A 23,510-nucleotide genomic window follows, 5' to 3' on the forward strand; every position below is an offset into this window, starting at 1 on the left:
CTAGAATAAAAAGCTCAGTTTTGACCATATTTGGAAGTGTCATTAATATAATTGAGCCCTGTTCTGATGGTCCAGCAGGTCACGTCAGTGCCTGACATCCATCCATCCATCCATCCATCCATCCATCCATCCATCCATCCATCCATCCATCCATCCATCCAATATAAAAAATATGTATAAATTTGAATATGTAAATATTTTTAAAGTATACATGTATACAGTATCTGTGCAATAATCACGATTCATTGTTAAAAAGCACTAGCTTAAATGTATTATAAAACGGCAGTGTTTATTCAAACAGACACATACTCATGCACGATTCGTATTTAAATAGTGTTTCTTGAGGTTTAAGATTCACACATTTGATGCATTCCTCCAAAATTGTCCAAATTTTTTGACATTCAGCATATTTTACAGTAAGTTCTATTTTTATACCTCTATGTCATGATTTCAACTTCATTTTCTGCATTGTTCAGATGTGGTCAACACACTTATGTTGGCAGGTCTTGACTCGAGGGTCTTGTAGCTATGGATGGTTTCTCGTGTGTGTGTGTGTGTGTGTGTGTGTGTGTGTGTGTGTGTGTGTGTGTGTGTGTGTATGTGTGTGTGTGTGTGTGTGTGTGTGTGTGTGAAGGGGGGTGGAGAGGTGTGATGTGGACCATCCGTCACTCTTCTCACCACTCAAACACACATTCCTGCTTGTTGTCAGCAGCTCTCGAACAGCCGTCAGACCTCACACATACTCAGTGTGTATGTGTGAATATACACTCAGTATGTGTGTTTGAACAGGACAGTTTTTTTATCTTAGAGACTGACATCAGCTACAAGTGTTTTTAGTGAGTGAAGCAGGAATAGAAGCTTTGGTCTTGACTATAATCTCTGTGTTTTGGCTACAAAGTTTGCACTTGTTGATATTTGGGCCAGTCTAAAAATCCTAAGACCGAAGAAGTTATAATTGTTCAAAAGAAAGGAATTGGGAATGGTTTGCGAGACACTAAGAGAAATATGTAGGGATGAAAATTAGGGACTAATTATGTTTTCACTAATACCAAAGGATTTGGACATTTTTTTTAACTATTATTATAAAAGCAGATTTTTGACTATTACTGATGTAATATTCCCCCCCCCCATGCTTTAAAACAATCCAGTTTATTTTAAATGCACATTTTTTAGCCTGAAATTATGTTTGTTCACTAAAATCATATTTATTTTTTATAGAATATAGTTTATTTCTAAAGAGAAATCATTAATTGCTCCCATTAGGTTATTTTAAAACAATTACAAATAACATTTTTAACGCAACAAATGATTTTGTGTATAATAACCCCAAAGTATATTACTTTAAAACAATCCTGTGTTTTTTTTTAAAGCGTACATTTTAAAGTCTGTAATTAAATTTATTTTGTAAAATCATATTACATTTTTAGAGAATTAAGTTTAGCCCTTAACAGTCAGGAAGATCATTCATTTCTATCAAAGTCATAAGATATTGTATTGTATAAGTTTTGTAATTGTTTTCATAACCTTTACAATAAAAAGTTGTAATAAATCTTAAAGCATAACTGATTATTTATGATTTATTCAGAATATCAGGTTATTCTTTCATTCATTTATTTTCTTGTCGGCTTAGTCCCTTTATTAATCTGGGGACAATTTAGCCTACCCAATTCACCTGTACTGCATGTTTTTGGACTGTGGGGGAAACCGGAGCACCCAGAGGAAACCCACACGAAGGCAGGGAGAACATGCAAACTCCATACAGAAACACCAACTGAGCCGAGGTTCGAATCAACGACCCAGCGACCTTCTTGCTGTGAGGCGACAGCACTACCTACTGCGCCACTGCCTTGCCCAGGTTATTTATAAGATTCATTATTTATTCTTTTAGCATTAACATTTTAGTACTTATTTTAAATATGGTTGTGTGCAAATAATTAAATTGATTCATATGTAATTAAGAAATACATGTTAATTCAAAGTTTACTCTTTAGAATCACTTCATTTTTAAAGTGTTCTTTCTTCAATCAAATTTTTGAAGAATAATATATATATTTATATATATATATATATATATATTTATATATATATATATATATATATATATTTATATATATATATATATATATATATATATATATATATATATATATATATATATATATATATATATATATATATATTTATATATATATATATATATATATATATTAAATAGAAATTTCTTAAACTTACAAACTCAAGTTTACCAGAAGCGTTGGAAAATGTGAGTCAACTCAACTTAGAGAGATTCTTTGTTTCATCTTAGAATGTCGAGTTTCACAATATATTAAAGTAATGTTCATTTATGGTTTCAAATTAATTCAACAACTTACTAAAAGAAATTAAAACAACTTACTATGTTACATTATCAGTTCAAGAAAACTCATAATGTTGAGTTTAATGTCCGAAAACTAATGAAAAATAATTTTAGTTCAAGAGAAAATGTCAAATAAAACAACTTACTTGGGCTATAATATTTTATGCCTTTATTTTTCTTTCCTTCTTTTCACCGACCAAAGCAGTAACAATCTTATGTATTTGTGTCTTGGCATTTGACACTTAAAGCGAGGTGTATGTTAAGCAAGAGATTCTCTGTGATCCTCCAGAATGCATTGCACCGCTAAAATTATCCTGCACTCGACTGACTTGATTACAGGCGTGAATGTTGCATGCAGGCCGTCCTCAGGGCTTCAGTGTTTTATGAGCTCGCTTCACCTGTGAAAGCCTTGTTATGGCTCTGAATCTGCGGATGTTCATCCCAGAAAGGCGCCACAGCAGGACGTCCTGCGAGAACTACAGGACGGTAAGAGTGAAAAACAGGCTGAAAAATGTTCCTGCGGATATCTGTGACCAGGCAGGTTTAGCAAGAGGGATCATATAGTTCAACTCGTGGAGCAGGTAGAAACGGTGCAGATTTACTGCACACTACACTACTGAGCTGGTGGTCTTTTAAGAAGTTCTATTGGGGAATTGATTTGAGGAAAGACTCCGCAGTTAAAAGTGGGAGAAATAAAAAGTTTTTACAATACTTCCCCAGGTAGTTATTTCATTAAGAATTGCAAACATTTTCTATGAGAACAGGTTTTGTAAAATGTTATGTTAAAATATTATACACTGTAAAAAAATCATAATTTGGAGTTTTCTCATATTTTGTGATTCATGTGTTCATTTATTTATTTTTCCCCAGTTTATTTATGCTTTTGAATCACATTAAGAGACCTTGATAATTCTTTTGACAACTTTTAACCTTAAAAAGCCGGAAAAAGTGACTTTTATGTATATTTTTAATAGTTTAAAGTGATATATTGACTTGGTTGGTGTTATGTTATGATACATACTGTAAACTTTGTAATAAACTGCCAGTAAATTTTTTTGTTATTTTACAGACTTTATTATATGCTGTAAAACCCAACAGTCAACCTTATCAAACAAAATGAGTGTATGTAACTCAAAATTGACTGAAAGGTGATTCTACTCCTTTGAAAATACTTTTGAACTAATTAAATACTTCATTACTTAAAATTAAATGGAGTAAGTTTACAGTACTCATTTAGATTAGTTTCAATTGGTTTCCTCAAATGGTTTGAGTTGCCTTAACTTATTGGCTTTACTGTACTCAGTTGGTTTGAGTTCTCCTAATTTATTGGGTTTTTACTGTGCTCAAATTGCTTCCTGTACTCAAATGGATTAAGTTCACAGTACTCATTAAGATTAATTTTTGAACTTAAATGGTTTGAGTATACCTTAACTTGGGTTTTACAGTGTATATATTACTTCTTAAACATTAAATTATTTCAAACTACTAAAATGTCAAAATAAGAGTCACTTTGTTAAACTGTAGAGCTAAATTTTCAACATCAATAATCGACAGAGCAGAGATCAAGCTCCCATAATGCAATTCACAACTGTAAATAAATGGAAAACACAAAATATGGAAACTGTTAATTAACAGATATTTTTACAGTATCATAAAGTATAGTATACAGGGTGTATATGGGGTCTTAAAAAAAGTTAAATAAATTGGTCACACTTTATTTTAATGGTCCGTTTGTTAAATTTATGTTACATAGCATCTACAGTACATGCCAACTAATTCTCATCAGATTACTAGTAGACTGTTAGGTTGGAGTTAGGGTTAGGGTTAGTTGACATGTACTTGCAAAGTTTCTTAAAGTCAGTTAAGTGTCTGTTGAATGTCTGTATCAACAAATATTAAGCAGACAGTCTACTAATACTCAAATGGACCATCAAAATAAACAAGTCTGAGTTTTCCTTTGTTCATGTATAGCTACCCAATCTGGCCAACACCCATCCAATCACCAACAATCCATTACAATAACATGTTTAACTTTTTGTTTAAGAGTGTAGTTTGTAACTCTATTTACTATAATGGTTGAATAATTTTCCTTACGATAACATTTGTTTAAAAGTTCCCCATGTATTTACTGCTGAAGAAGCTGACCTGGACAATCTGTTGTACATGTGTTTAGTTTATCATAGTTGTTAAAACTTTTAAAACATTTTAAATTATTTTTTGGTATTTTTTAAAAAGGTTGTGTTGAAAAAAGTGTATGTATATGTAACGATGAGAGTGACGCTGACAACGGGTGTGGATCCAAATGCAGGTTTATTAGGGGGGATTAGGTAGCAGTGGGCAACACAGGGGCAAACAGATGTATATGGGCAATTTATAGTCGTAGTCAAATACATAGGCAGATGTCAGAAGGAAAGCAGCAGTAAGGGATACACAGATAAACAAGGCGAGGATCAAAACACGGCAAAGCAAGACAAAGGAAACACGTTGTAATGTAACCTTAACAGATAACAAGACTCAGCACATGTGTGCATTTGAGAGGTGTATATAAAGTCTGTGTAATCAGTCCAAAAGCAGCTTCAGCTGTGAGTGCCTAATCAATGGTGACTTGGAGTAGGTGAGTGTGTGTGTTGCATGACTGGGATTTTTAGTCCTTAAACCCGCAGATTTGTAGTTCGTGTGAATGTGTGTTTACCAGCAATCTGCACAGGCTGGATCGCTGGTGATCGTAACAGTATATAACTAGAGCTTGCTTGTTTTGACACAATATTTAAAATATTTTGCTTAGAATTAACTAAAATATTTAATTGTTTAATTATTATTGTTGTATTATTACATTTATTAAATTATTTTTAAAAGTTTGATAGGACAAATAAATTTTTTTTTCCAACTGGGCCATTCGGAAATCTCTTTACCATTTAGCCCTGTATGAGTCCAAAATTTAATTTATAATGGTCTCTAAAATGTCTTTAACTCACTGAAACCTGCAGAAACTCTGGTAAAGTAAATATATCAGTGGCCATATAAATATCAGCTAACAAATGCTATTTTTAATGTTATCATTATTGGAGTTATTAGCATTCAAAGTTAGCACCCAAACGCTAATATTGTGTATAATAACAGTCAAGTTTTCACGCAAGCCTACAGCTGTTAGCAGAGCAGAAATCTGACCTAACATTCACCTCAGCAAATGATCTGTCGTAATTACCTTAAAGTGCCATATTACTTGAAGGCCTGAATGGACGTTGTGTAGCTTCTGCCTGCCGTGCCTGTGGGAACAATTCTGTGTCTGTGAGTAACACGGGCTGCCCTGTTATTAGTGTTTGACATGAGAGCCTTTGTAGTCGAACGGCATTCATCTTCCCTGCTTTGACTTTAAAAATATGAGTTTGAGCGGCAGCTGTTGGTGAATCGATGAAAACTTACCACACACAGGAAGCCCCCCGTTTGATTTTCCCCATCTTACTCATACAGTAGGTAGTCAAACACACTCGTTAAATAACAAATGATGCAAAAGAGCCACCTGTTTATTTCTCCAGAGCCTTAAAAAACGTCTGAACTCAGAACAGCTCATACTCGGGTTAAAAATTGATTAGGAGTGGGATATTTCACAAACAATGATTAACAGGGCAAGAAATTTTTCACAATATTTGCTATATTTTTTCTTCTGGAGAAAGTCCTATTTGTTTTATTTTGGCTAGAATAAATCATTTTTTTATCATATGTTTTATGCAGCCCTTTTAGCTGTAACCCAACACTGGGAAACACCCATACACTCTCATTCAAACCTAGACACTACGGCCAACTTAGCTTATTCAATTCACCTATCGCACATGTCTTTGGACTTGTGGAGGAAACCGAAGCACCCAGAGGAAACACACACAAACTCGGGGAGAACATGCAAACTCCACACAAAACTGGCAAACTGACCCAGCCGGGGCTCAAACCAGCAATCGTCTTGCTGTGAGGCGATCGTGCATTCTGCTGTGCCACAGTGACGCCCTATAATGATGATATTTCTTATTTTATTCTGCTTTTCAGGGATCTTTGATTAAAAATTTAGAAATATAAAATAAATATGAATACACTGCAAAACATACTTTTCTTAATAATCTGCCAATGGGGTAAGCAACATAATCTTGTTTTTTCTTTTGACATAAGATTATTTTTGTTTTAAGGTAAAAATAACTTCAATTTGGCATATTATTTCCTAAAACAAGACAATATGTTTTGCTTGTCTAGAAAAGTCTTCTTGATTTAAGAATTTTTTTAGATATTTGGACTAGAAACAAAACAAAAAATCTAAGTAAGAAAAGCCTTTTTTGCAGTGAAAAAATATAAAACACTTTGCAAAAACAAATGATTACAAGTCAAACATAAAACTAACGATAAATAACTTGCAAAATGTAAATAATGTACTTTCAAGATCGAGTTATTCATGTTTCCATCTGCATCCCAGTTATGGTGTGTAATATTGCTCTCAGATATTATTAAAAAGTATAAATCTATAAACTGTAAAAAATGGTGGGTTTCACACAATTACTTCATGTTTCCCAACACGAATCAATTAAGTTAACTAAATTGTTATTTACAAATTTAAGTGGATTGAGCATAAATCAATTACAGTAAGTTACCAAAATCTCAGGATATGTGTCGTTTTAGCTCATTATTAATTAATAGTTTGAACAAACAGCAAAAACCATTTGTGTAGAATGTATTGTGTTGACACCACAAAATGCTAAGGCATGACATGAAACAACAGACTTTTTATTTTGTCCATACAATATATATATATATAGTCATTAAGCACAGCCCTAATGTGAAGCATCAGAATAATAGACGCTAATGTGATGTCCTCATACAACAAAGCAGGATTTGTGTAGGCGTCATCTTCTAAGTTCTGCTTTTGTGAATGTGTCTGAAGGATTGACAGTGTTTTCTTACAGACCGAACAGTTTTGCCTCAGTGACTCAGAATAGAAAGGTCAGTTCATCTCACAGCACAACTGTCATCAGAAGTGCTGATTCAGATAGCATGTGGAATATAGCTGTCTGTGAGTAATCAAGTGCCTATAGATGCCAATATGGAGGATTCACACTTGACACTCGATTCTGAGAAATCCTGCATGTCTTGATGAAACTGATGATGTTAATTAAGTCGATGAGGAATGTTAAATTATTCATTTGCCAGATACTCATCATAAAATGTTACCTGGGTGCTTGATGAAATGTCAAAACAGGACTCCAGCAGAGACAACTGCATAAAACTCATTAAACCAGCCAATGTTTTTGCTCCTGAAAATGTATGCATCCATCTGCAATGTGAAGGGCACACTGACAATAAAGTGTGGATCCAAATGCAGGATATTTATTATTAGAATGGTCAGGCAAGCAATGGTCAATACAGGAACAAACAGATGTATACAGACAATCTAGAGTCGTGGTCAATAAACAGGTGGATGGTCAAATGCTGGCAGCATACAGGAATAAACAGTAAACAAAAAAAAACAAAGCAAGGGTCAAAACCGGCAGGGAAAACGCGTCATAATGTTCACAGACAGTTAAACAAGACTCAGTCCTGATGTGTCTGTGTGTGTGCGCTGTATAAATAGTCCTTGCAATCAGTTCTTATCAATCCTAGAGCTGTGTGTGTATTTGTAATCAGCAGAATCCGAAACAGGTGTGTGTGAGCGGTGCATGACTGGATATGTAGTCCATATAATGGCAGATTTGTAGTTCTCCAGCTATCTGCATGAATAGATTGCTGGTGATTGTGACACCATTATTGTATCCATTTTTTTTTTTTTTTAAGCCTACAACATTTCAATTTAGATTGTATTTTAGTACTATTTCCAGACCCAACTGCTGTTTTAGAAAGTGAAGTTGATGTCAGTATTTTCTTTTAGATTTGAATTTATGCTACAATTTGTTTTTATTGACAACTCCTGCATATTACATTTGGCAAAAGCTGTTGGTACATAGTAGACATCTAATATTCGTAGTGTTGTCATGATACTGATTACCAGAACTAATATTTTGACCTTTACGGCCAATCATAGTCATTTCTGTTGAGCATGTGAACACAATAACCAGTCAGCGGTGTTAAGTATGCTCACAACAGAGCTCAAATGTTAGCAAAAAAAATGGACGTTTTTAAAATTGCAGTATGGTTTGGTAGGGCTGCACAATCTATTGTTTCAGCATCGATATTGCAAAGAGTGAATCTTCAATTGTCACATCATGTGATGTTAAGCAATTTCAAGTGAATTTAAACCATTTAGACAAAAGAAATCATACACGTTGCCACTTTAACAAAGATTAATTGTGTTTATTTATACAACAAAGACTGTAGCGTTATTTTACAATGTATTGTTGGATTTCTGTACCTCAATACTGTTAGACTCCACCATAAAGCTCTGTTTATTTATTTTTAATCTTTGTTTTATTGATTTCATCTGTGCTTTAAATTTATTTTATATATATTTTTTATAATTTTATGCAGATACACTTGCTTAATAATTTCAATCAATTTTAAATTCTGAATTCTTTTCAAATAAAATGATCTTATCGCAAAATATAAATCGCAGAAATACAAAACATTGCAATATCATATTTTCCCCAATATCATGCAACCCTACCATTTGGTACCATTTTACTGAACTCAATAATTTTCACAACACTGTATACTGTTATTTAAGCTAGATAAGGCAAGTTTTTTTATATAGCAGATTTCATAAACAGAGGCAATTCAAAGTGCTTTACATAAACAGGTATAAAAGAGAAAAGCATAAGAAAAAGAATAATAAAAGTGATTAAAAACTGATTAAAATGAGTTAAAACAGGTTATAAAAGAATGAAAAACAGAAAAGAAAAATAAAAGACATAATAGTGTGATTTTTCGTGCTCATTCAGTAAAGGCACAGCTCAACAGATTGTGTTTTAAGTCTTGATTTGAATGTTTCTAATGTTGGAGCACATCTGATCATCTGATTTAAAACACTCACTAGTTTGATTTTTCTCTTGTAGCTGGTTGTCTAAAGGCGTTTTTCCATGTTTCAGTTCAGCATGGCTCATTTTTGATAGCTTTCCATTCCGTTTCGTATTTAGTAATACTTTTTGTCGTACCACCGTGAGGTTCCAAGTTAGCCATAATGTTGCCAAAACGTGACACATATACACACTGCTGATCATCAATTGGTCAGGGTGAATCCTCACTATAGGCATCACTGGTGTTGTGACATAAGACACCAAACTTTTTGTATTTATATAGTCATCAGCAGCCATTTCTGCATTGTTGATTCACATGACTAAACTATTTTTTTACCACCACAATAAAAACACACCTGAAATGGCAGCATCATGGTCAGTAGAGAAACAGTGGGAAAAACTGCATGATTACACAAAATAAAACTGCAATTTTCAATGTGTTTGCAATAACCATTTATGTGTACTTACTAGGCCACAATCTATAAAACAGTCACCAAAGGTTGATATAAAGTTAATAGCTTTTATATTTAGCTTTTCCCAATTACATAATTACAGGATATAAAATGGTAAAGAATCAACTTTTCTTCAATAATCTAGCTAGCTGTCATTTAAAGATCATATTTAACAATATTTATTTACAATTGCATACTATAGTCTTATATAATAATAATAAATAAATAAAGCCAAAATTTCACTGAAAGTTACTCTCCATGACTGTTAAATGGGGGATTTATTCAAGATGATTTATTTCACTATTAAGTTGCCCTGTTTATGTTAACATACATTATTAATTCAGTAGGTTTATCCTTTTTTATGTTGTCCTATATCAGTTCTAACACCAGTGGGTTACATTTTATTGCTTTTATTCTGTCATGTCTGGTAGACTGTTGCACTGAGCGACAATTTACCTGATAGCAGCCACATTAAATTCCAACATCAGATCGGTAACTCCAGCTCCTTCCATATGTGCGTTTTGTACTTTAATTGTATATACCGACTCAAGTTATCCATTACAACTTGTTGGAAATAAAAAATGTGATGTGTGAATGAGCTGAAATGTGTTTATCTCACGGTGAATAGGCCTTAATGAGACCTGAGAGCCCTGGTTATTTGTAATTTTACACTAGTCCATGAGATTGCACTTCTTTCTTTCTTTTATTGACGCTAGCTACAGATGTTACTACTTCAATGTGTTCCTTGTGCCGCCATTCATACCGCGGCGACGGCGGTACTTGATGCGCCAGCAGCATTTGACCGCTGGGTGGCACTTTAACCACAGATATTCAGCTTTGCCTTTTCACAATGAAAAGGCAAAGCTTCTAACAGACTGTTCTGTAGGCGTAGCTTACTGTATGTGATGTGATGTGTTCAATTAAAATATAATTTTAATTTAGTTTTTCTGGTAATAGACATGCTCTTACACTATACTATGCTGCAGAAAAGATACATGAGAAGTCAAAAAGCAAATATAAGAGTTAAGTTATTAGCCTTCAGTGCCCGATTAAATTGCGTTGGGGTGAAAATAATGTTTTGATTTCTTTGACTATCATGGCAATGTTATTATCTCAAATCTTAAACGTGCGCATATAAAAAACAGCAAAATAATATAGATTATTCTGCCGGTAGAGCACATCACCTCACAGTTGTGAACTTGCGATCACCTCAACTTACATTTAAAATTTGTTTACCTGGTTTATTGTAAACTTTTTAAGTGCAAAGAGGATTCGTTTTGGAAAATAGAATTGAAGAAATGAAAGACAACTAAAGTGAAAGCATAAACATTCAGTACGAATAAGTAGTCTTAAATAAATAAATAAATAAATAAATAAAGCAGTCTTTTAGTCTAAATATAGAGAGATGTAGTTTGCTATTTTGATAGGACTAAGACAAGATATTTTCATTTATGTTTTTAATTTACGTTTTGATTTACATTTTCGTTGTTGATTATATTTTACTATCTCATTTTATGTTTCAATTATAGTACATAATAATAAACGAATAATGAAAATAAATAAATAATGAAAATAGGACATAAATTAAGTCTGGCAGGTTTATTTTTAATAATTTAGTTTCAGTTCCGTTTTTTTGTTTCAAAACGTCAATGTTCTGCTTTAAAGTATAACTGTTTTGTTTTGTTTTTTTACTTAATGGCTCAGTAAGTTTTGTATTTTAATTTCATATTCAGTCACCTTGCATATGCGTGTGAAATATAATGCCGCATAACCGCGGAAAAAGAAGAAAAAGGCTGTCAGTTAAAGCTAATCAAAATTAGCTATATTAAAATACAGCATTTATGTTAATACAGGCAGAGTGTGAACAAACTCAAGGCTAAGATATGCGCTTGTTTTTTTAATGCATTTAAAAATAAATGCTATATAAATAAATGTTTTTTTTTTAACTTTTTTTTTTTTATGGTAAAGGACAATGCACATTATGTTATTGATGTAAACTTAGGCTAAAACTTACCATTGATAAACGTGACCTACCTCAAGCAGATCACTTAAAGTGTAATAAAAATAATGTTGCCGCAGGACATAAACGAAGTCCCGCAAGTTTATTTTTAATAATTTAGTTTCAGTACTATTAACTTTTTTTTTCTCAAAACATCAATAGCACCTTTAATAATCTAAACATTAAAGATAGACCGCAAGATGTGTTGTGTGGCTATATGTGGTGAAGAACGATGGCAAAACTAAGTGTGATTATTGTAATAAACTAATAAGTTATAAAGCAGAGAGTCCCGACCAACAGGACTGACTTAGCATATGCGGTTGGCTCATTCTTCACGAATATAGAATTAAAATAATGGCGCGTTAGGTTCATTGTGCATCCCGCAGGTGCAACCAACAAGAGTTGTGCATTTTAGTTTAACTTTTTTGAGCGTTATAAGCAGCTCGGTGTTAGTTTTTAATTAAATATATCGAGCCGAAACTAAGCAGCGCATTCTCTCCGCCTCCTCCTTTATAACCAGCGGGACACGCTACTGAAGCAGGAGAGACACTCCGTCGTTCATAATCTTAGCTGATGTGTCGGAGTCGAAAGAATATATCAAAGAGGAATGTTCTTTTTACAGTGCCGATATGTTTAATCTTTTTTTCCCTGTCATTTCTCTTTAGCAAATTATATTTTTAAAGCTGCTTGATTCTTTTAAAACCGAAAGCAGAGCCAGTCAATTGGTGTTTTTTCATAAGATACTCCTTTATTAATGTTTTATTTTATGAGTGTCTTTAATGTGCTTTTTAATAGTTTTATTTTATTCAAAGCAGCGCCTAAAAGCGAATTTATCCTCAAATCGTGGCATGAGAGCGATGTCATGTCGCATATATTGCCTTTTTTTCTGATCTTTTTGCATAAAGGTTTTAATCAAAAGACAGGTAATTTAATTACTTTCGATGTGCTAAAATATTTGTTAAATAAATGTTATTAAAAAAAGGCATATGCAATGTGCTCTGACGGGTAAAATCAGATTCTTTCTCTCTTTCAAGTTCAAAGCAAATTTGAATGCCAAAGGATTTTAGATGCATATACAAGACTATATGTAGTATATTAACATCAACAAATTAATAAAATAAGTAGCAAATGAGAAATAAATGACAGACAAGTTGATAAAAACAGACATTATCTCAAAAAGTTATCAGAATTGCAAGATTAAAACAGCTGAATATAGGCCTAAAATAAATCTAGAAAGCTTGCGCACTGATATTTATTCTTTTTTTTTCGAATAACGAACAATTTCAACCGCGGGGAGATACCGACAGCTTGATTTGCAGTATTTTCTAACATGTTAGAAGAGGGCAGCGGACATGGCTGCCGGTGGGGAAGCGGCTGTGCCCTCAGCAGCTGATTGAGACGGAGCTGCATATCAAGTGCACTAAATACTCTGAGACAGGCACGTGCACACATAGGGCTCAACCTGTGCAGTGCACATGCCCTTTTTAGTCTTGGATAGAAAGTGCCCTTCCAAAATGATCAAAAGTGCCCCCGCGACGCGGCACACCCTCGGTCCCGCCCTTCAGTAGGCGCGCAACAACACCGCTCTTGACAACACCACGTCAACACCGCTCTTCAGTACTCGCGCAACAACAACCCCCAACCCCTAAATAGCCTAGGCAACAAATAAATAGTAGTCTAATAATAACAAAAAATGCCCTTTTCATTGTCATACAATAGGCCTATGTGTGGGTTTTGACAATATGTGTTTAATTAAGCTATAAAGATTTGCCTATCAGATGAAATGCATAGTAAAATATGAAATAAATGTCTCTTTTGCTGAATATTTAATTAATCTATATATTTAATATTTTAAAAATCAACTCCTTTTTGCCCAGAGAAAGAGGCGCGCGGCACTAGCGGACATGGGGTGCTTTCCCAAAAAAAGACGTACAGTAACTTGCGGCTGAACTATGCACAGTTTGGGGAAAAAAAGGATATAGTGATGCATGTTTCCCAAAACCCCTAGTTTCTCTGTCGCAGATCCATCATTTGAATCACGTTATAAGTAAAACGCACATAATGATAAAGCACACAATCATCACGAGGGCAATTAAATAAAGACAACCTAAACATATTTTTAATTGTTTATTTATGTAATGTGAGTTTTTATAACTTTGTTCTTTAAATTATTTCAATATAACTTAGGCTATTCTATCGTGATGACACCATAAAAGGCCTTCAATGCATTGATATAGGTAATAGGGATACAATGAAAAGCCGATTTCACTACTGACCCTGTTTTTATTCATTGACGGCTTCCCAACGCCGCAATTCTGTTGCGCGAAAAAAAGCTGCTGCAAATAAGCAAATTTATGACAATACACATTTAATAGTTTCATGAAAGTAGTTGCTGGTGTGCTTCATCTGCGTGATTCTGATTTGACATTCTTCTGCTAAACTTGCTCTGTGTTGAGGTGTGAATGGGCTGTGCTCTTTGCTATTGAGGCTAACACATCAAGGTGTAAATGAGCTATAGTTCTCTTTGCAACTTTCAATTTTGAGGTGGGGGAAGTGGGAAGAGGCAATTCAAATGTACCATCTCTAAAAATAAAAAGGTCGCTTACGCGGAATTTGTGTTTAAAGATTATTACCTTATTTTTATTTTATTATTATTAATTTATTCATTCATTCTTCATTCATTTTCTTTTCGGTTTAGTCCCTTTATTAGTCTGTGATCGCCACAGCGGAATGAACCGTCAACTTATCCAGCATATGTTTTACGCAGTGGATGGCTTCGGGACGGAGTGAAAGGAAAGGCGGAATTTGCCCCGAGTCTGGGAAAAATGGCTTGCCGTAATTACACTAGTTTTCCTATCGCACACATGCGCCAAACACATAAACAAATAAATAAAAAAGGGAAAGAAAACATCTAGCCTTGAGGTCTTTTTGCTTATAATCGCCCTTATGTTTCCGTTTTAAATGTAAGGCTGTTGCATAAAATAATACAATTTTAATTTATAAGTTACTTTGCTGCGTCCCCCTTGATGTTTCAATAACGCATAATAATCTACACACCATATTAAAGACACAGCAGACATAAAGGTTGTGTGTGAGAGCCCGAGCAAAAAAGGATCAGAAATTGATCACGCACGCACAGGAAAAAAGGCAATTATGCAACACATGACATGCATCGCTCTCAATTGACGGGCTCTGCTTTCTGTTTTAACATAATCAAGCAGCTTAAAAAATAATTTGATGAAGAGAAATGACAGGAAAAAAAGTAATAAAAAAATAAAATAAAAAGATTAAACGTATCGGGACTGTTGAAAGAACATTCCTCTTTAATATATTCTTTCGACTCAGATACATCAGCTAAGATTATGAAAGACGGAGTAGGCTATCTCTCCTGCTTGCCTCAGCAGCGTGTGTCCAGCTGGTTATGAACGAAGAGGCGGAGAGAATGCGCTGTTTAGTTTCGGTTTGATATAAAAACTAACACCGAACTGCTTATAACGCTCAAAAAGTTAAACTAAAATGCACAACCCTCGTTGGTTGCACCCGCAAGTTGTGTTATTTATATTCGTGGCTGTGAAGTTTATTAATATATATATATATATATATATATATATATATATATATATATATATATATATATATATATATATATATATATATATATAATAAACTTCATATATATATATATATATATATATATATATATATATATATATATATATATATATATATATATATATATATATATATATATATATATATATATATATATATAGGCCTATATATATATATATATATATATATATATATATATATATATATATATATATATATATATATATATATATATATATATATATATGAGATACTGAGCCATTACAAGTAAAAAAAACAACAACAAAAAACTAAAATTTTACTTTAAAGAAGAACAGACGTTTTGAGAAAAAAAACGGAACAGAACTGGAACTAAATTATTAAAACTAAACTTGCAGGACTTCGTTTATGTCCTGCGGCAACTTTATTTTTATAACACTTTTTTTTTTTGCCCCGAGTCTGGGAAAGATGGCTTGCCGTCATTACACCGATCGCACACGAGTTACATGCGTCAAACACATAAATAAATAAATAAATAAATAAATAAATAAATAAATAAATAAATAAATAAATAAATAAATAAATAAATAAATAAGGGAAAGAAAACATCTAACCTTATAGGCTGAGGTCTTTTTGCTTATAATCGCCCTTATGTTTCCGTTTTAAAGGCTGTTGCATAATACAATTTTAATTTATAAGTGACTTTGTTGCGTCCCCTTGATGTTTCAATAACGCATAATAATCTATACACCATATTAAAGACAACACAAAGACATAAATCTTTACAAACTACCTGTCCCCTTTTGTAGACTCAAAACAAGTGTCAAATCTTGAAAAAATTGCCTGAGCCATATTAAAATATAATTTAAAGAATTATTATCGGATAAAACCGCATTAAATAAATAAACCAATATAAAACAAGCAAAAGCAAGCTATAACAGTTTAGGTATAGGTCTATGTAGCCTACATAAATGAAACCGTTAAAGTCAAATTAAACTTTCATTTTACAAGATATTTTTTTTTAAAGATTTTAGATATTTTCTAAAAACAATAAACACCAGAGAAAGTTTAAATAATTATATAGTGGTTACGATGATAATAATTAAATCGTTCAAACAGAGCATTTTTTGGGGAGAGTGAAAGCAGAATGCGACCTTTTGATGAATTAGCTCTAACCTTTGACAGTTTTTTTTTCTTTCCGCGGTTATGCGCGCATTATATTTCAAATGCATATGCAAGGTGACTGAAATTGAAATTAAAATACAAAACATACTGGGCCATTAAGTAAAAAAACAAAACAACAGTTATACTTTAAAGAGAACTTTAAAGAGAACATTGTTGTTTTGAAACAAAAAAAATAACTGAAAACTATTAAAAATAAACCTGCGAGATATGTCCTGCGGCAAAATTATTTTATGAAGCAGTATTCAACTTAAGCTCTTTAGACCATGCGCCTGACCGTTTCTTAGTGTTTCACCACATGTCCTTAAATACATAAGGCCTATTTTTATTATTTTTCATTATTCGTTTATTATTATGTACAATAATTGTGACATAAAATTAAATAGTAAAATATAATCAACAACGAAAATGTAAATAAAAAGGTAAATTAAAACATAAATGAAAAGGTCTTGTGTTAGTCCTACCAAAATAGCAAACACTGAAAATCTCTTTACATTTAGGCTAAAAGACTGCTTTAATTTTTTAATTTAGGCATACTTAGAATATTTGTACTGAATGTTTGTGCTTTCATATTAGTTGTCTTTAACTTCTTCAATTCTATTTTTCAAAAAGAATCCTCTTTGCACTTAAAAAGTTTAGAATAACAATAATTCTGTTAACAAATTTTAAATGATTAATAAAGGAATTATAATGCTTTGACTTATTGTTTAATCTCATTTACAAGCACAATAGCATATTTAAGGCTGCTGTGTGGGCTATTTCTGTCGGTTCGCATCCCGTCCCTTTGCGCCCCCTGGCGGCTCATTCACAAACTGCGGTCATACACTAAAAACAAAGCGGCTCCTATTTCAAACGGCGGCGGTATATGACGCGGCGGTAATAGTCACTTTGAACTCTCACCTACTGTATGTTAAAGTACACAGTCTTGTACATTTGTACTTTTACCTGATTTTCTTACACTTCTTGGCTTTAAAAACTGTTTGGTTTATTAATAATATTTTTTTAACATGTTATAGTTCTTTAAGTGGAAAATAGATTCAGAACCATCACTGCTGAAATTGTCATTACAAAATTTGCATGTCAAAAATAACATTTGTCTTTTGGTTGCCACCATTCAAATCCCATGTCTAAAACCTGTGCAGAAATAAACAGTGCAACTGTAATGTTGCCAGAATGAGGTAAAAATGCTTCAAGATTTTAATATTTTGTTAATTGTGTGAGGTAATGAGCTTCATGAAAGATCTGGGAACTTAATAATGGTCAAAAACTGATTTTAATAACTAGATTGGGGCTTACAAATTATGGGAGTTTCCCAAGAAACAAAACAAAATGGAGAGAGCCAATATGGGATACTGAAATATGGGAGACTCCTGGGAAAAAAATAGAAGTGTTGGTTGGTATGGGTCAGGCACTAATGCAGTCTACACCACAAAGGAATAATTACCTTATAGTAAATATAACCTCATTTCTCTTGCCATGAAAAGATGATGTAGGGGTTATATGGTGGTGACCCGGTTCAGTTTGACAGACGAGTGTCATCTGTAATTTCCTCAGCATTACATCTTGAAGTCATGTTTACCCTTACCTTCACTTCCTTGTCTTCACCTCACCTTTAATTACATTTGACTCATTTTGCCCGCAAAACTTCAAAGCCTGAGCTGGATTCGTACATTTCTCCACTAGCTTTGGTTGTCAGTAATTATAGGGGCTTTGCGAGTTGTTTTAAGTCTAAGTGACTCTAGCGAGAGCAGTTTGAGGGAGAGTGTGTGTTTATTTTGATGGTGCATGGACTCGTGGCGCACCTGTTATTTCCCATCTAAACTGATTCCTCACATGAGTAACACAGTAATACCATTGGTCTTTATTAACTCATGAAACACCACACAAGCTCTCCAGCCCCCCGTGTGGGGAGGTGTTTGACCACTGCCTGGCCTTTGATTGTTTATGTAAAGCCTGCAACTCTCCAGACTTTAAGTAAACTGTGATGTTTATGGGATGCTATTTTTATGTAAAACTGTGGAGTCCAGGTGGAAAACACTGTGGTATTAAATTGGCCAAATAAACCTGCAACACAAAAGCAGCTTATCATTCATTTGTTGGCTGCTATTTGAAAATAACTACAAACATAAAAATAATACTACAACAAATATCTTTATCTGTAACGTAAAAAGGCTTGGACTGTTACTGGTGATAATAACTGGAAGGGATTCATGTAATTCAAGTAATAAATGTATAAATGGTTTACGCCGTTGAGTAAAAAAATGTATAAAAATTGACACCTCACAATTTAGACTTTTCTTTTGAAAAAGCAAGAAAGCTAAAAATTAGAGAAAAGCAAGAGATCTTTAAAACAAATTTAATGTCAACTAATTTCTGAAACGTTTATAAACACACTTTAAATTAAACCGAAATCTGGGAAAAGCTTAGAATAGTGAGATAAACTATAAGATCTTGACTTTTTTTTCTTCACATATTTTTAGCTCATAGATCTGAGAGAAAAAAGTCAGATGCGTTAAAAAGCTCTCAGTTCAGACTTTTCCCTTATGATTGTGAGCTAAACACAGTATTTTGAGTAAAAAAAATATCAGAACTTGAAGCTTTTGATGGGAAAAAGATGAGATAACTGAGAGAAAATATATTAACATCTCACATTTCTGACATTCCCCCCTCAAAATAGTTATCAGCTCACAACTCTGTGGGATAAAATTAAGTCAAAATAGAGATATAAACTCACATTTGGGATTTTGTCCCCCTATTTGAGGAAAAATAATCAGACATGACTGATGGAGGAGGATAATGTCAAAATCCTGAAGTCGCCATGCCTTTTTAAGGCGTAAATGTGCTTTTAAAATAACAAATGTAATGTTTTTGTTTCAAAGTAATGCTTACATTACGTTAATTTTCAAAGTTTCTCCCTGTTTACAACCTAAAAAAGTATTTCATTCAGTGGTTGTTGTACAGCATTTTGCCGCCTCTTAACGTGACGCGGGATTGTTTTGGACGGAGCCGCTCCAAACAGCAAACAACACATGACTCCTTTCAGACCCATTCAGAGGTTTAATTTAAGCTCCCCGGGGTCTCCCTCCTCCCCCTGCCCCACTGAAGGGGCTTTTCTGTGATGTCAGACGGGAGAATCTGAGCATTATTAGTGCTGAATAACCAGAATAAAGGCACAATGGGGTTGATTTGAATAGAGCGCGGAGCCGGCGTACAGACGCGGCGCTGCTCCAGAGACGTGCTTACGTAAAGTGCGCGTCGCGGATGCAACTTGTTTGAAACTTTTCTTGATGGATGGATGAATATATAAGAGACTTTCTATATCTCTCTCACGTTGACAGATCTACACGGACTGGGCGAATCACTACTTGGCCAAATCGGGACACAAGCGTCTGATTAAAGACCTGCAGCAGGATGTGAGCGATGGCGTGCTGCTGGCGGAGATCATCCAGGTTATCGGTGAGCGATTCACTCTCTCTTCACACAAGTTAATGAACGATTTACTGCACATAGCCGGCGTTACATACATAATGTCTATATTAAAGGTTTTAATTATAGAGTTACATATTATAGCCTACATAACATGCATATGAAGTTATGTATTTTATATTAAGTATGACACTCTAAAACGTACATTATCCCTGAAATAAACATTTTCATCCCAAAACATGTCTAAAATGTACTGATGATTGATTTCTGTGAGCTGTTCTGTAATGGAATCATTTATTTGGTTCTCAGATATTTGTTCTTTATTAAAAACACAAATGTGCAAACCCTGTCATTGTCCTTGTCCTCAACCCAAACTGAATCTACAGCTTTAATAGTTTTGTCATGCTAAAAACTGTTATTTAGAAAAAAAACAATACTTCAGAAATAGCAAAGTTAAGTTATTCACATCACTTGATTAAAAACATGAAATTATGAACAAATTCTACAAATAGGCTAAATACTACTGATATACAGTATAATGCAAATAAATTTACAGTTGTCCCCATGTTGCTGTCTGTCCTGTCACATTTGCATTAAATTTAACATAAAATATGTGCAATACACGTTTAAGGCTATGACGCGGAAGATGTGATCAAGGATCTCATGATTTCATGCTTGTTTTTTTTTTTTTTTTTTTTTTTAAAGTGAAAATGTACGTTTCTGGTAGAATGTCTCATATATATTACGTAAAACTTAAACATTAAGTCTGTTTAAGTATATATTAAGAATGTATACTTCAATATACTTAATAAAATACATTATACTGGAAATGCATGTTTGAAAATGCAATCCTTTAGCCTATAATATTACTCTATATTTAAAACATTTAATATAGACATTATTTATTTATTTTGACAAAATACTATTGAATTAATATTACAATTAAATTATTAAAAATACATTACATATGTAATATATAAGCTGTCCTCAAGATTTATAGGTTTCATTTATAAGATTGAAATTATTTATAATTTATTAAGCTGTTGTAGAAATGCATTTCAGTTTCATTTCAGTTTTCTGTTTTAAACAATAAATTATATTTCCAATAAACAGTATTTGATTTTATTTATAAGTGTTAATAGTAAGATTATTTTGATTAAAATATGATGTAGGCTAATATTACATCAATGTGGTGTGTGTTTTTTATGTTGTTTTTTGATTTATTTATTTATTTAAGTGTTTATTATTATTATTATTATTATTATTATTGTTATTATTATTATTATTATTATTATTGTTGTTGTTCTTACAAGTACTTAGTAAGAAAAGCGATCCCTGTCAGTAACTCTTGGACATAAATTTATATATTTTTTTCTTTTTCTTTACCTCTGTCCTCTTAAAATGTGTTGTAAGAGCCGGAAAGCTTTTGGCTACTTAACAGCAGACAGTACAGTGTTCTAGGGCAAAGTGGTGTTATATGACACATATTGTGGTCATCCCACTTTGTCCTCTTGTGTTTTTATATCTCCAGGGAATCACACACTGGCCAATTGATACTGAAACACGACCTGCCCTGTCCGACAGACACAAATGCTGCATGCAATGACATACTTCACATACTCATTTCTGTTTTAATGCTAGCTGATGGCTGATGACCAAAATGCTTGAAAATGTTTGCATTCATAACAGTAAAGCTGTTCTTTAGATATCCATTCTACCTTGCAGAGTCTCCATTAAGTGTTTGAACACTTAAAATGTCTAAAAAAATTAGGAATATAAATTCATTCTAAACTCAACAATGCAACTGCAGATGTCGCATTGATATATATATTTTTTTATCTAATGCAGTTGAATTTAGACAATTTTAAAAATGAGAAATTAAAAAAAAAATTAATGTAAAAGTTTATATAAAATGAAAATTCTGTTCTAATCAACAAACCCTCATATCGTTCCAAACAGACAGACATTCACAAAGACATTTTGAAGGATATTGGTTAATAAGCAGTTTTGCCTCCAATTGACTTTCATTATATTAATAAAATAAAAATAAAAACTCAATATAGGAACCAAAACTTAAACTATTTACCCAAGATTTAAATCACCATCATTTGATCACTAATTCCATTCCACACTTGTCTGATTTGCTTTCTTCTGAAGATCAAACACAGCACATTTTTAACAAATGCTGGTAACTAAACATTTTTGGTTCCCATTGACTTCCAACAAAACTGTAAATGTACTAATCTAGTAAGAACCAAAACTTTTAATATATAATAAATATACAATTCTGCCATTTTTTCCACCCTCATGTCATTCAGAGTGCATGCACAAGCACACTATTTTGGTATTTAGGCAGCTTTGGTTCCTATTGACTTTCAACAAAACTGTAAATATACCAACCTAGTAACAGCCAAAACTTTTGAGCAAATTATACAATTCCGCCATCGTTAATTCACCCTCATGACTTTCTAAATGCACTCGCACACATACAATTTTGGTATCTAAGCAGCTTTGGCTCCCATTGACTTTCATTGGACAAACATTAAATGTCAAAGTATATAGGAACCAAAATTTAAATTGTCATCATTTACTCTTTCCAAACTTTTTCAACTCATTTTCTTCTGAGGGACCAAAACAAGATATTTTGAAGAGTTTTGCTAACTAAACATTTTTGGCTCCTACTGACTTCAAATAATACTGTCAAAAATACCTGCCTAGTAAGAACCAAAACTTTTGTGCAAACTATACAATTCTGCCATCATTTACTCACCCTCATGTTATTCGAAATGCAAACGCACACACACAAACACACATTTTCGGTATCTAAGCAGCTTTAATTCCCATTTAGTTCCATTACACTAACATTCTAAAAGTCAAAGTGTATGGGAACCAACATTAAAATTGTCATCATTTACTCACTCATGTCATTCCAAACTTTTCCAACTCACTTTCTTCTGCGGAACCAAAACAAGATATTTTTGAAGATTGTTGCTAACTAAACATTTTTAGTTCTCGCTAACTTCTACTGTAAGTGAACGTTAACGGGAACCAATACTTTTGAATTTTCAACATTCTTCTAAATATATTTCATTCTTTCTTTTGTAATAAAGAATAAAAAGATATTTTGCCGAATGTTGAAAACCAATAATCTTGGTTTCTACTAACTTTCACCGTATTCACAGTGAACATCAATGGGAACCAAGACTATTGGTTTTCAACATTCTCCAAAATATGTTTTTTTTCTACAAATAAAAGAACAGCATGTAAATTTAGAATGGCACAAGTTCTAAAGGACAGTATTAAATTTTTAGATTAACTATTCCTCTACAGTTAGTATTTTGGTAACCATGTACAGAAAAGATTGATGGTGATAATATGAAGATCAAATGATGAATTATTCAAAAGACAGCCACCCGAATGGTTCTCCCTCTATTGAGACAGTCCGTCTGCCTTTCTTGCTTACTCACCTGACGTCTTCCACATTCCTGACACATTTTTCCCACAGCGCAGGAGGTAAAATG

General features: G+C 33.0%; 2 protein-coding genes across 18 annotated transcripts in view; one reads left to right on the plus strand and one right to left on the minus strand.

The window, feature by feature from the left end:
* The window catches only part of LOC147835938 (uncharacterized), a 939,756-nt gene that overhangs the window by 438,704 nt on the left and 477,542 nt on the right, over positions 1-23,510 (minus strand). The gene's annotated exons all lie outside the window — the stretch shown is intronic.
* Positions 1-23,510, plus strand: part of nav2a (neuron navigator 2a) — a 400,576-nt gene that overhangs the window by 249,666 nt on the left and 127,400 nt on the right. For all 17 annotated transcript variants that reach the window (XR_015495422.1, XM_087260653.1, XM_087260663.1 and 14 more), the window contains one exon: positions 19,902-20,019. Coding sequence is in view for 16 of the 17 variants with exons in the window: in XM_087260653.1 (XP_087116779.1) it covers positions 19,902-20,019 (118 nt within the window). In the remaining variant the exon portion in view is untranslated. The remainder of the gene's footprint in view (positions 1-19,901; positions 20,020-23,510) is intronic.

Source organism: Danio rerio, chromosome 7 (assembly GCF_052040795.2).
Source record: "Danio rerio strain M-AB ecotype USA chromosome 7, GRCz13ab, whole genome shotgun sequence".
NCBI classification, from domain to species: Eukaryota; Metazoa; Chordata; class Actinopteri; order Cypriniformes; family Danionidae; genus Danio; species Danio rerio.